Here is a 15,349-nt window from a genome sequence, read left to right on the forward strand (position 1 = left end):
AATGGGAACCCTGTCACCGTCGAAACCGCCCTGATTCAGAAGCGAGCACCGAGGCAACTTCACAAAAAGGACTCAGGAGGTAAAGGGGAAGGGAAGGAATTAAATATCCCATGGCAACGAGGAGCTCTTAACCTAGTGGCCCTCAGCTTAAGTTCGACATCGCATCACAAAATAGCATGGGTTTGGTTCACGACCGTGGAAAGGTGTTATTTTTGTGGTTGGTTACTAAAGAGGGGGAAGATGGATGGGGTCGAAATGAGGAGAAAGAGAGGAATCGGGGGGACATGGATGGGGAGCCAGAGGACCAGAGGAAGAGGGAAATAAGAGAAGGAAACCAACCCAGAAATCGATGAAAAATGAATGCAGACGAAAGTAAGCAGCCTCCTGAGGGTGGGCTCACTAAACGTCAAGGGAATGAACTCCCTGGCCAAAAGGTCCTTGGTGGTGTGGGAATTTCAGAGGGCTTCGCTCAACATGCTCTTCATCCAAGAGACTAGACTGAAAGCAGGGGAGGAGAGGCCACTTAGGGGAAAGGGAGTGGGATAAACGTACTGGGCCTCAGCCACACAGAAAAAAGGAGGGGTAGGGCTGATACTACATAAGCGGGAACGGCTGCTGAGCCCCGGGGTCCAGTCACTGATGGAAGGCAGGCTCCTACTGGTCCAGGGAAGCTGGGTCACCCTATGGGGAAGATATGCTCCCAACCAGGGAGAAAGTGCCTTCAACGAAGAGGCCACCACCACCATCATGGCAAGAAGTAAAGGGATAGTCATGTTAGCAGGAGATTTTAACACTTGGGCAGATCCGCAGATGGACAGACAAGCGACGAGAGCAGAACAAAGGGGGCCACCACTGGGGGTGGTGGGCAATTTAAGAAATGCTTGGAAGCCAGGGGCCTTCTAGACGTCTGGAGGGCCCAAAGCCCAGACAGGAAGGGATATACATACTTATCTGGTGCTCATGCGACCTTCACTACAATTGATTACATACTAATTAGTAAAGAGCAGTAAAGAGCACTGGTCGCGCACAAGGGATAGTGCAATACTAGCAGTGGGGTAGTCAGACCATGACATGGTCACCCTGAACCTTGAGATGGAGGGCATAGACAGAGGGGACTCCAAATGGCGCAGCAATGAGTACCTGTGGTGAGACTCACCGCCGCAATAGAAGAATATTTCCAGATAAATGACAACAGGGAGGTAGGGGAGGCAGATGCTGGCCTCCAGGTTAAGGGCCCAGAGGGCAGAGAGATGGGTGGAGCGCGTTAGGGAAGGAGGAGGAGAAGAATTGGCCACCTCCCCCGGGGAAATAGCAAACCACTTTGCCAAATATTATGAAGAGCTCTGCAAAACTGAAGGAATTGGGGACAAAACGGAGATGCATAACTATTTAGCTAGGACAGGGGTAACACAACTGACCCAAACAGAACAAGTCTTCCTGGAATCCCCATTCACTCCCGAAGAAATAAAGGCGGCGATAAAGATGCTACCGCCGGGAGGGGCACCAGGGGAAGACGGCTGCACAATGGGATTTTACAAGCAATTTGCGGGTACCCTGGCCCCCACATGACTAAATTATTCAATTGCATTCAGGAGTCGGGCCAAGCACCACCCTCTTTCACAAAAGCACAAATAGTCATCCCCAAAAATGGGAAAGACCCCACCAACTGCAAATCTTGTCGCTCGATATCACTCTTAAGTGCGGACGCAATGATTTACACAGGAGCACTGGCCACCCGAATGGAAGGAATCGTGCCCCGCCTGATCCACCCGGATATGCAAAAGGAAGACAGGGAGCAGACAACATGCACAAAACCCTAGATATCATGGAAAAAAGGGGGCGAACGGGCCCTTCTCAGTCTGGACTCAGAGAAAGCTTTCGACCGGATAGTGTGGTAGTACCTCTGGGCCACACTGGAGATCATGGGTTTTGGGGAGCACTACATAAAAGGGATCCGAGCAATATAAGAGACCCCCACAGGTAGGGTAGTAGTCAATGGGAAAACCTCCAGGGAATTTTACCTCACATGGGGGAAACTAGGCAGGGATGCCCACTCTCCCCCCTACTGTACGCCCTTTCCATAGAATCTCTAGGGAACAGGATTAGGAAGGACCCAGCCATAGAAGGGATTAAGGTGGGAGACTGCAAATATAAGTTGGGAATGTTTGCCAACGACATGCTCCTCTATTTGGCCAACCCTTCAGCCTCCATACCGAGAGTCCTGCAAACTATAAGGGAATAAAGCAAATGGGCTGATTTGAAAGTCAACACAAAGAAATCTACTCTATTCCCTTACAACTACCTGAGGGACACTACAGAGGAGAGCACGGCCAACCTGGGAATCTGTTGCCCTAAAGACGCTTAAATATCTGGGAGTTACCATCACAAAAGATCAAAAGAATCTCTGAGGCCAATCCCCCCGCCCCCTATTGTCAGAGCTAAGTGCGGACCTGGATCTCTTGGTTGGGACGCCTCAACGCAATCAGAATGGCAATCCTCCCCAAAGTCCTCTATTTCTACCAAATGCTGCCAATAGAAATCCCAGTGGTTCACTTCACAGAACTGAAAGGTAAAATTGCCAAGTTTCTTTGGCAAGGGAAGAAACAACGGATTGCAGACAACACCCTGACCCGGGGCAAGGAGGAAGGGGGAGTGGGCCTCCCGGACTGTTACATGTACTCTCGAGACCAGTGACACTGGGGGAGTGGCTCTGGGCACCAAACCAGCATTTTCAAGTAGTCCTTAATCATAAGTTTCTAGGCCCACTCCTGAAACTCTGGTGGAACAAAGGGGAAATGAATGGGCCTACAACGTGGCCTTTGCCTATGAGCTACATCTTGGCCTCCCTATCAGAAGCGAGATTCAAGACCTGCTGCGTTTCCAGGAATGGTGTGAGGCTTCACTGGAAAGGGTGGGTCAGATGATAAAGAGACTCCTGCATCTCACTCCAGGGTCTAGAAGCCGGGCTAAAAATCAAACCCATAGGGGTCTTCCAATTCCTGCAACTGAAGGGAGTCCTGACTTCCCAGAAATGGAAGAACAAACTACAAAGAGTGAAGCCACACTGTCTAGGGGCCTCATCTCCCAAATATACAAGGCCCTCTTGAACAACTAGACAAATGCAAACTAAGCCCTCCGGAAGAGGTGGGAGAAGGACCTGGGCCACCCTCTACACAAAGACCTTTGGAAACATCTATGCAAGTGCGCCCACAAAACATCTATATCGTCCCAATATAAACTGCATGGACTAAAACTCCTTCACAGGTGGCAATATGACCCCAAGTGCCTCTCAAAAGGTTCAGAGAAGCAAGCCCCGCTATGTTGGAGAGGATGCAGCGAGCAAGCAGACTACTGGCCCATGTGGTGGGCATGTCCAAGAGAGCAGACTTTTTGGAAGGAGGTCCTGGCCTGGATCAAAACCTTAGACTGGGTTGAACGCAACTGCAACCCCTGGCTAGTACTATTTGGTCTAGATGAACTGGAGGGCCGATTGATGCGGCTCCCGCACATGCCACATTTCCTACTACTGGCAGCAAGAGTATGCCTCACGATAAGATGGAAATCGCAAACCCTCCTATCAGAATGAATGTGGGCCCAGAAGGCCAGAGAAATAGGGGATGGAAAACATTACAGGGGCGCTCCATGACCTTACTCATGTTAGAGAAATGGAATGGTTACCCTTCCTCAACGCATACAAGTAATCTGCTCCCATGCCCCACTCCAGACCGCTCGTGGACCCATTCGCAATCCACGATCAACAGTGGGTATCCTCGACCTGTCACGTCTCTGGGTGGAGGTGGGAGGGTGGTAAGGAGTTGCACAGATTGAACGGACTAATGCAGAATTTTAAGCATTCATTTCTGTAATGGTCCATGTTATGTGCATTGTTTATTTACAAAATGCGTAATAAAGAAAGATTTTAAAAATTGGTTATACTATCCCAGTTGCTACTTCTCGGCGCTCCCAATTCACATACCGACTGCCCTATTTAGGGCTATCCATAAAACATAGAAGTAGATTTGTCTGGAATAATAGGGTACTGAGATTAGCAAGCAGGGTAAAGTAGGGTAATGAAGATGCCCATGACTAGAGGAGGGGTTGGGGGAACCAAATTTCAAAGCCTACTATTTGGCAGCCAAAATTAGAGTGATAAGAGACTGGCAGAAGGACGATCGAGATAAGATTTGGACACCAATGGACAGAGCAGTAGCCGGGGAGAACCTGGAAGGGGTACTTTGGAAGCCCAAGGCAGAGAAACCGGCCCAAATGTATAGCAGCACAATACTCTCTAGTGGGAGACTCATGAGACTCCTGGGACGAAACTATCAAACAAGCCCATATCACCTCCTTCCCATAACCGCTCACCCTGATATTCAGAAATCCACAATTTACCCTGGGGTGGAAGAGCATCACCTTTATCAAATGGTCCGAGGGAGGATGCCAAAGATCCGGGACATGTTCGAAGGGGCACAGGTGAAATCCTTGAACCAATGTAAAGTAGATTTTGGAGTGGGTGAAGGGGAGTGATTTGAATGCATGCAAACAAGGCATTGGCTGCAGCACCCCCCTTATGAAAGAGGCAGCGACACGCCAATTGACCCCCTTTGGGAAATACCCAGCTACAGACCCCGGGGATAGGCGGGTGGTAGCATCAATATATGCACACATACAAATAGGCAAGGACCTGGCACAAAGGCGCTACATGAAACGATGGGAACTGACAATGGGTCATACAATACAGGAGACTGATTTAGCAAAAGTATGGTTGAACATCCCCAAACTTACGAGGTCCCTCCAGATCCAAGAAATGTGGGTAAAACTGCTCTTAGAGTGGCACTTACCCCAGCAAAACTCCACAAAATGTATCCAGTGGAATCTAAGTGCTGTTGGAGGGACTGTGGGATGGAGGGAACATGGAGCCATATATGGTGGGACTATCCCAGAATACAAGAATAATGGAGAGTTATACAAGAGGCTGTAGAACAAACCTTGAGGTGAAGAGTGTGGGTAACCGAGGCTTGGCTCTGATAGGCCTAACCTCGAGAGCCAACCGCAAGGTATAAACCATCCTGATGAAGGCGGGGGCACTGGCATTAGCACAAAAATGGAAATCTAGGAAACCACTGCTGGAACACGAGTGGGTAGGGAAAATATGGAACTTCGCAGCCATTGAGTGGCTAACATACTCCCTGCAGGGAGATCATTGAGCCTATTGCAGACTGGTCGAGGGTTTTGGACTTCTTGCAAGCAGGCTCCAGGGGGGCCTGGTGCCCAAGGAGAATGTGCCTCTTAGGACTGGTATGATCATCTCAAGCATCTTGAAACGGGTGGCGGAAGGACCAGGGAGTGACCAGGATCGGAACACAGTGCATATACCACTCGACAACGCGGAAGAGGGAGGTACAGGACTAGAGAACCCGCCCAAGGTCCATCGCCAGGCCCTAGTGAGGGGGTGGGGGGTCAATTAACATGGAAATGTACTGTTTAAAAATGCAAATAAAAAGTTATGTTAAAAAAAGAAGCATAGCAAAGGCATGTGGACCTTAATTCGGACCTTCCTAAATCCACTCGACCACTAGCATATTCCAATAGTGATTTGGAGGGTTGAGTACCATTTTTATGGTACTCGACTGTGTGGCTGATTGTCCCTTCTGAGATCTTTGTAAACACTATGTTCACTGTCCACAGCTGCCCTCTAGATGACAGCAGTCAAACAGGTTAATCCCAGTCACATGGAAGTCAGTCTGTGGCACTCTACCATTAAAGCTTGTTGGGGAAGGGTGGGCCCTGGAACGGCTTTGAGGTGGATGCGTACAGAAAACCAAGGAGCCTGCCTACATGGGAGTCGCCCAGCTTATGCTTTCTAAAGAGAAATCACAGAGGAGCGGTCCCTGAGACCTGTAAGTAGTTTGCACAAAAAGTTATCCTTGTGGCCTAGAACTGTTGTGGTAAAATAAAGATCTTATATTGCAGCGGTTAGTATATCAAAGTCCTCCACATTGGACCTCCCAATGTCTGCATTGCCGTCCTGTTCCAGGCTTGCAGGAGATTAGAACTTGTAAATGTGTCCCGTTATAGCATTGATAATTAGTCAGAGAATGATTCTCTATATTTGGAATGTATACGCTTAAACCCAAGAGTATGGCAGGCTTGGTAGCCCAAGCACCTGTGTCGATGAAGAAAAGCATTATGATGTTTGATTTATTTAGTGCCTATACACAAAGTGTTTCAAAGTGCTTCAAGGCGGGGGAGGAAGCAAGGGGAAAAAAACAATAACATTCTTACAAGGCCTTGAGACATTAAGAATGGCAAAACAACTATCGTACTAGGCCTGATGACATTTCAGATAGTGCTAGCACATTGAAAATAAGTGAGGAAGGAATGGGGGAAGGGGGTGGCCGGAAGGTGAGGATCAAAACAATAGATACAACATTTCAGATAGTGCAAGAGTATTAACAATAAATGAGGGAAGGATGGGGGGAGGTGAGGAACAAAACAATAGACTATCGCTCTAGGCCTGATGTCATTTCTGACAGTGTAAGTGCATTGGCTATGATGAGGGGAGGGGGGAAGAAGGGTAGGGATAGGGTGAGAATAAAAGGCACTATGGAGGGCAGAGGTAAGCTGGCAAAGATCAAGTGCCAAGGAGCAGACATGCAGATGGAAGGTGGTGCAGCGACTGTAAGAGCACACCCAGATTCTTAATATCCATCGATGCATTTAACATCTCAGCAAACGATGATGGAACCTCCTTAATATGGACGTCGATGATCGTACCTTTAAGACAAGGATGCAGCAGGGACAATGCTGCTGCTAGGGGTTTTAAAAATGAACATATTGTCCATAACAGAGTTGTTTCATGGCCTTCTGATGGTGGTGCATGGAGCTGGGGACGCCAAAACTCAGGGTGGGGCCTGGGCTGGGAGTTAGGATGTGTTTATGGATGGCAAAGGCTTGCTGAAAAGAGCCATCTACAGCCTTCTCCGTTAGCATCTGCCAGACCCCGAGTAAAGCAGAGCTTGACAATCTCGGCTCCAAGCTCAACGGTTTAAGCTGCAAGCATCAGACATTGTGTGGAGCGAGGAGCCAGAGCGGAGACTAGCTGAGCTACAATTGGAAATACTGCACCATAGAGAACATTTAGGAAATCGAAGGAAGTGATAAGGGCAATGCAATTTAGCAACAGACTTCGGACCCATGGGCTCTTTTTTGTACATTCATGACAGGAAAGTTCAAAAGTGAGGGCCTAGGAAGGATACGCAGATGCATTCCAAGTGTCTGTGTTATCCCTGCCAGTTTCGGCCACAATTATACCCAGTGTTGAGCCACAAAATAGATCTGTAAATTGGTGCTGTTCAAGTATAGCTAGCTTCTAAATGGTCCTGCTCATCCTTATGAGTGGATATTGAGCCAAGCAGTAAGCAGTGCACTGTAGCCCCTTCTTCACCACTATGCCACCACTGTTGTGCAATAAGACACAGATCAATGGGGATGTCTACATTGTGGGGTAGAAGGGATTGACTCTTTAGTAAACACATGCACTGTTACTTATATTAACTTCATTCTGCATCAGTTTGCAACCAATCATATTCTTTATGGTAACACCCTGCACGTTTTAGTGCTCATTTTGTTCAAGAAGTCCAAACCCTAACTTATACTTGTGTGCCTCAACTGATGATCTATTTTATATAAGAGATCATTTCTCCTAACATTAACTCAAATCCAAGCTCCTAGAGGTATTCTTACCCTAACTCAAACCAACAAGCTATTGCAAACTCCAAGTCTGTCACCTACATTTATTAAAACCTATTACCCTCCCCTAATTGTACTTCAAATGGGGGGGATCTTGAACTCTCTGCGGTCTATAAGACATTTTGTTCCAACCCGCCCCGGAGTAGGAGATTATAGAAATTGGATATGAAAGATTGGTTTAAGCGTGTTTGACACCAGCGGTTCACTTCGTTTTACTGGTAGGTTTAAGAGTCTGGCATGAGAACTCATTTGGAATTGTCATTCAAACCTAATGGCAATGTGTAATTGATCCAAAACATGAATCCTAGTATCAAGCGCTCTTCCACATAATCAGATCAAGATTTATGTTTCTAATGTTTATACGTTTTAATACTATATAATTTATCAACTGCTATAGAATTGTTGTGTAAAAATGATATAATTCAAAATTATTTGAACTGAACACTGGTTGTTAAATGGTAAATAACACAAGACCATATGAATCCTGCAAATTATTCTTTCAAACCTGCACGAATACAAAAAGCATGGGTCAACATATTGCTTTCATGTGATGTCACCTTTTAATTTACAGTATTTGCCTATTTGGTTGTGTGCATTTACATCTGGTTTTCTGATCTGCAGGACCATTCTACGCGGAGATGATCCAGAATCTGCTTTTGCCTGTTCTCCAAAATAAGGAGTGCAATTTGGTCCGATATGATGTTATCCATGCATTGCCGAATACTGCTAATTCTCTCATAGGGCGAGCAGCCCACATAGCTGTGCTCGATTCAGAAATATTTTTGGAGAAATTCTTCCTGGTTGCTGGCTTGAAGTATTTCCAGTAAGAGGAACATATTCGCCAGGGATTTGGCTATTTTACCTCTTTAGTCAACGAATCACGAAATGGATGTTATGAAAACTGTTGGGTGCCATTCTTTGAGATATTTCTACCCTTTTAATGAACTGAAACATTTTATCACCAATGTTTTTGAGCATTTTTAACCATTTTCTCTTTATTTACATGGTTGTGCAATATTTTTTGATTTTATTTTTACTGTTCTATCTCTTTTTTTCCCTGTAATTATTTAAGTGAACATGGAATTGCCTGGCTGACTAAATACAAGTGGCCATCAGTAGATCTTTCTTTCTCAACTGTATTTAGTTTGTGGCTGCAACTGCCAAACAATGTCACTTTAGATACAATCTGATATGTCATGTGTATTCCTCCTGAAATTTTTAAGTCTAACTGGAAACTCAACTACTGCTGCTAAATATCCTGCATTTTGAGAAGTTCATTGTCTATAGGTCTGGTACAAAACATAGTTTAGTGAGCCAATGAAGTCAAGTGCTACTGTCACTCACCTAATTTGAGTTTTCTACGATATCAATATAAAATGTGTCATACCTGTGGAAATATATTTTCTACTGATTGCAATATCTTTCTTTACATGCTCAAGTTGAACTGGAACTTTTGTTTTTTAAATAAGCAGCACATGTTTTGAATGTTAAAATTTCAGCTGCCTTTGTAAAGTTAAGGTTTTGTCAAATGTACAAATATTGCTCTTAATCTCACCATAACCTTCTCTTGTAAACCTTTTACCTAAAATACCTTGTATATGTATGTATGTGTACACTGAGTTATGTAATGCATTTCTCCAATACTTTTATGACTTTTAGATAATTTTTGGAAATATTGTTTAAGGGTTTTAATGACTATAAAGCATTGTAAATACTGAGTACTGCATCGTGAAATGGAAAAGAAATCTGAACTGCTCTTGTTTGGTAATACAAAAAAAAACATTTTTGATATACTGGAATGTTAAAAGGTTTGTTGCCTTTTTATTGGTGCTGAATAGCGTTCATTTCAATATTTCCTCTAGTTTTGACCATGTCAAACTCTAATGCACTGACGAAGTAAAGAATGCCACTTGTGCATTCACAAATTGTAATGAACAAAAGTTTCTCGAAGTATAAATATGTTGTATAATTAATGCATGATTATTTTGAGCAATGTGTAATTGCATCTAGTGTTAATAAAAATGAATCCTTGAATACAATAAGCACAACAAAAAAAGTTGAAATCCTTTCTTACCTGTCAGCAGTTGTTTTTACTGGGATTCTGAATGTGCAAAAGGAAAATAGAGACAGATACCTGGTGCTGCAGAAAGTGGCCTCTGTAAAAGAACCTGTGCATCTTCAACTCTCTCATGTTCCTGCTGCAACTGTCTGTGACATTTATTGTGACATTTGGTAACAAGGTTTGTTGAGAATAGAGTTAGAAAAATATAATAGCTTTATTGGTTTTCTTTAGCTTCTCTGTATTTTCAGGCATCTTTCTAACTGCATTCTTCTCTTTAGGCTTCATCAGGCTGTTTCTTTGGGTAATTATATGTGCAATGTGTCCTACATAAAATGCTGTGGAATTCAGCAGTCTCAAAACCAAACCTCCTATACCACAGTCTCTTACTATTGATGCCAGAACAGTTGTAGGTTTTCTTATGCCCTTGGGTATGGCTGTCTTTTTGTTGGAATGTGTGCCCCGACTTAGTAGAGTACGGTTTTCTTTAAAACACAATATTTAACTGTGCTCCAGCACTTTGTGGCTAAGAAATTGGTCTCTCAAATCTCAGCTAATTTCTCTGTGATGCTTTGTTTCTGTCAGTAGACTCCTTATTGATGAAAAATTGGGAACAAATAGCTGGTAGTATGGAATCGGGCCCAGATTAGTTGAATGAAGATTTAAATTCTAGACGTTGTCAAACCCTCATGACTATTCTGCACAGAAACTATTTGCAAGAGGGCCAAACTAGCTAGTCAGATTTAACTCTTTGGTACCTGGAGTAATGAATGAGGAATTAAACATGAACTGCTATAATTATCAGCAACTGGTTAGATTAAGTAAACAGTGTTTTACCAATAACCCAAATGCTGTTCACCAATTTGTATAACTGATTTGCTGTGAGATGCAAAATCGACCTGTCATTTTGCTTTTTTTTTTTTGTCATTGGTGAAAATGTTGCAATTGTATTTAGTTACTTTTTATCTTTAGGTTTTGGGTTGCTTTTCTACATTACATTAAGGGGACTCTTTTTTCCATTTTAATAATTGACAGTTTAGATATTGTTCAACATAGAAGAGAAAGATCCTATGCAAGTATTAACATGTAGGATATAATGGATACTAAATATACACTAGGAAAATGTCAACATGGTGTTGAGAAATAGCATGCTGTGTGGCATATTTCAACAAATACGAGGCGTCAAGCAGGGAATTTCTTTTTTTATTTCAGATTTTGTTATGCAAACACAACAGTGATAAAGAGACGTTTGTATAGGTTTGTTCCAGACTTTTATCTTCTGACGATGGGGCTAGACGCCACAAGCATTTCGCTTCATGAAATTGATAAAAAGAATTTGATGTATGATTAAATATAAAGCACTTTAGGTAACACGTTTTAGTCATATGGTCTAAGCTGCCGATAATTCGATTGAAACTGGCATTTTGTAGAGGCACACTTCCGTCTCTGGATTTTAGGATAGTTAATTGGCATACATTCTGCTGTTCTACCCATTTGTCTCTTAGTATGTCCAACCCACTCCAGAGAGTTTTCCCATTCACAGACCAACTCAAATGGTGAGATGTATATGGAAAAAATGACCCATAAGAACAATTTAATGCAATCATGGACACGTTATCCACCTCTTGCCTCAGAAAATGTTTGAGGGTTTTGTTAAATCTCTTGAAAAGACCATCAGTTTGCGGGTGGAACATTGAGGGTCATAGAGTGTTTGTCCTAGGAGCTAGGTCTTTCATCAATTGTGACATGAAGGATGTCCCTTAATCTGTCTCAATCTGTCGTGGGAAACCCACTCTGTTGAAGAAAGGAACCAACATTTTTAGAATATTATGTGAGGTATTCCTTTTGAGGATAACGATTCTAGGTATCTGGTTACAGTCTTGTATCACCAGTACATATCTACATACACACTTGGACAACTCAAAGGGACCAGTTGCATCCATTGCTGTCAATTCAAATGGTACTTCTATCCCTGCCATTGACTGTAGCAGGCCTTATGTTATCTCTTTATTACACACCTTCTTATATATGGGAAAGGGTTGCCATATCATGATAGTTCTTTAAATCCCTGGCCAGAAGGATATGCTAAGGATGTGGTCTTGAGTCTTGTTCATGACCCAGTGTGCAGCTCCTGTTAATTGTGCATTGATTATTCCATTACTGTGTTCTTAATAGCACTTGAAAATAACAGTTGAGTATCTCCTTTGGACTTGGAAGACACACTATATAGCAGTCAGTCCTCACCTCCATGTAATGAATACTTGTTTCATTTTAAGCCCTGCTCACAGTGATGTACTGCTTCAAAGGATTGCTTTGCTTGTACAAATTCTGAGGATAATGTGATGAATCCTGTGGAGTCATCACGGATTCCCCACCAAGGATCTCCTCCCATGTGGCCAGGGGACGGCAGCCGCTACTGGATCCTGACCCTGGGGGTGGTACCATGGGGGAGGGATTATGTGGAAGGAGATGACTGTCGGGAGAAGGTGGGGACCTCACCAGGAGAGATGCAGTATTCTTCCCTTCCTAGAGAGGACCACCTCATAATTCCTACGTTCTTGATGGCTTGTTGTCACTATACAAATCCCTCCCGTTGTAAAACCCAGAAATCCCTTACTGAAAATCACTCTAGGCAAAATACCATTCTTTCCTCATACACACACCTAACATCTCCTGTCTCTAATGTTTTTCTGAATAAAGGTCCTAAACAATATCACTTTGGGGATCCTAGAAATTCTACAACATGGGGTCTGGCATGGATTCACATACTCATGAATATTGGCTGTCGTCGGGCTGGGAATCCTCGGTAAAAGAAAAAATAGTTTCACTTTAGCTTTAAAACTGTATTGCTCCTCTAAACCAATCACTGTCCTCTGGGTCATACGGCCCCCATCCAATGACGGTCCTCTCCCTAAGCTCCACCGCTGGTGGCCATCTTCAGATTTGTACTGCATGCTTCAGTGTTGGGAGTCCTCTTTTTGCTCTCCGAGCTATTTTTCATATATCGAGTGTGTTTTGACAAATTTTGAGTACATTTTGACAGATTTTTGTGTCATCGTTCGACCGAAGGTTGAACACCAGCAGCGGGGACCCGTTGTCGGCGAAGATCATATTACATCGCGGATCTTCAGCAAGTTTTGAGAAGGCCTGGTCTTTGGGCCTACTTTTCGCCTTTTCACCATGACCGAAGAAAAGAGATGTCTCTTCAAACTCTGTGCAAAGTGTGGATTGAGGAAATGTCTATGTCGAAGATCAACACCACAAAAGTCTGTATTGCCTTCATCCGGACCATGATGAGGAGGGATGCTTGGTTTGCCAGGGATTTTAAAAAAAGACCAAGAAAGAACACTACAGCAGGCTGCCAGCCTGGTTGAAATTGGGTAAGGCCTCTGATGCTGCTTCAGGGCATGGTCATGCTTCCCACAGGACTGGCCGGTCTGAGGAACGTACTCCCTCAGAATATAGGTCGAGGTCCTTTGAGGACGACCCACTCCCCAAAAGAAGGCAGAATTCATGACGTTGATCCCGCTGGGTTCGCCACATTTGCGAGTCCCAACACAGAATGGACAAGGTCGCCGTCGCCAACTACTTCTATGACAAGCCTACCAGTAATGGTTGCTCCCTCTGAGCAAAAGTCCTTGACTCTGTCTGAGCCCCAGTTACCATAGGCGGATAAGGCACCAAAGGAAAGATCGAAAGGTGGCCCTTCGCTACCTCCATCGGTGATGCCATCATCATCGGTGGTTCAGCCGGCCAAAATGACTTTGTCATCGCCACTTACATTCACATCGAAGGCTACAACCGCCCCGTCAATGGCCATCACTTCTTCATCGAAGAGGGGACTGGACACAAAGATGGTGCCCCTGTCAGGACAACAGCTACTCCTACAGTGCCACTGCCACCACAGTTTGAGTTGGCGGCTGCGGCACCTACCAAGGCCCCTGAAAACTTGACAGCTTCCCTGGCCGCTCTGCTCCAGAAGTCCCCTGAGAGGGGAAGAGGTAAGGCTCCTGCCAATCCTAAGAATGGTATGAGCCCTCAGACTGTCCCGGAGAAGCCGGTGCAGATTTATACCAGCTCGGACAAGGATGCAAATGATCTGCCCGAAGATAACTATTCAGACCATGAAGGTGGTTAGGGACCTGTTTCGGTGGGGGGGTCTCCACAGAGGGAGCATGGTTCACCGCCTCTCCAAAGAAGGCGCATCAGTCCTGAACCACGACCAGTTATTCCTTTCACACCTCAGCGGAGGACTGTGTCCCTGGACATACTATCAACGCTCCACATGAAGGTCTCGGAAATCCAGCAGAGACTGCAGCCCACTCCGGGTCCTGCACAGTCTAGGACCCCTCGAAGACCACAGCCCGGGAGCCCACCCTGGTGCAAGGTAAAGGACCTACCAGGACCAAGGCGTCAAGACGCCTTCACCTCCACCACTGGGGATCCGGCAACACACACGAGCATGGCGGCTATGGCCACAGACACTGATGTGGAAGATGACTCTGTGTCAGCAGACGGGGAGCTGATGGGCACGGATGAACGCCACAGGTCCTCTCCACCGGATGAGGTTGTCTCATGCTATGATGTCCAGGGCCTCGGAGCGGTTTCAACTGGTACCCGAGGAGACTAAAAAGGAAGGATTCCTTTACCAAAGACGTAAGTCCAGGCGGAAGACCATCATGTCCGTCCCCTTACTGGACAATATCTGGGAGGAGGGCTTAACCCTAATGAAGACCCGAAGCACCGCCCTGCTCAAACGGGATAGACTCGAGAAGAACTACAGGATCTCAGAATCACCTTCACCCGACTCTGTGGTTTCAACTGTGGTCAGGAAGCGATCAGAGAATCCGTCATCCATGGTGCCCCCAGATCAGGTGGGGAAGAACCTGGATGCGATGAGAAAAGGATTATCAACACTGCTGCCAGCACAATTAAAGCTGCTAAACCCGTGGTCATTTTGTCCTGCTATGACCGGGAGCTATGGTATAAACTGGGCTCTATTCTAGCCTTTTTACCTGACAATAAGAAAGTGGAAGCTCTGGCGCTGTCCCAGTAATGGGAAGTGGCCTCGGACCACGCCATTTCAGTAGCCTTGGACATCGCAGACTGGTTTCCGGCAGATGGGCAACGGAGTGTCCCTTTGGCGGCAGGAGTGGCTCAAAGCCACCAACTTCAGACCAGACGTTCAGTCCAAAGTGTTGCATATGCCATTTGATGGTGAGAACTTTTTTGGCAAGACCATGGACGAGTCTCTGCAATTGATCAAAACGGAAACGGCACGTTCGCTGGGTACTCTGCAGCAACGTCGGTCGTCGTCTTTCGTTCAACGATGCAAGAGGTGTACAAAGGACGCTCGCAGGCATATGGTAGCGCAGGGGCCTGACACCGAAACAGGCCTGAACGCCTGTGGACTGGGGTCCCCACTTGTGCAACCCAGTGGGAGGCCGGCTGGCGAGGAGTCAGCACATGGAAGAACATGACCACTGACAGATGGGTACTGGACGGTCTTGGACAGGGGCACACCTTGGGGTTCCAATG

The 15,349-nt window shown here is 45.4% G+C and overlaps 1 protein-coding gene across 9 annotated transcripts in view; it reads left to right on the plus strand.

Moving 5' to 3' along the window:
• The window catches only part of FAM135A (family with sequence similarity 135 member A), a 1,883,908-nt gene extending 1,874,268 nt beyond the window's left edge, over positions 1 to 9,640 (plus strand). For all 9 annotated transcript variants that reach the window (XM_069606210.1, XM_069606209.1, XM_069606213.1 and 6 more), the window contains one exon: positions 8,374 to 9,640. In XM_069606210.1, the coding sequence (XP_069462311.1) occupies positions 8,374 to 8,579 (206 nt within the window). In that variant the 3' untranslated portion in view covers positions 8,580 to 9,640. The remainder of the gene's footprint in view (positions 1 to 8,373) is intronic.
• Positions 9,641 to 15,349: the final 5,709 nt, after the last annotated feature.

The sequence above is a fragment of the Ambystoma mexicanum genome, chromosome 4p (genome assembly GCF_040938575.1).
Source record: "Ambystoma mexicanum isolate Mex_15411 chromosome 4p, UKY_AmexF1_1, whole genome shotgun sequence".
Taxonomy (NCBI): domain Eukaryota; kingdom Metazoa; phylum Chordata; class Amphibia; order Caudata; family Ambystomatidae; genus Ambystoma; species Ambystoma mexicanum.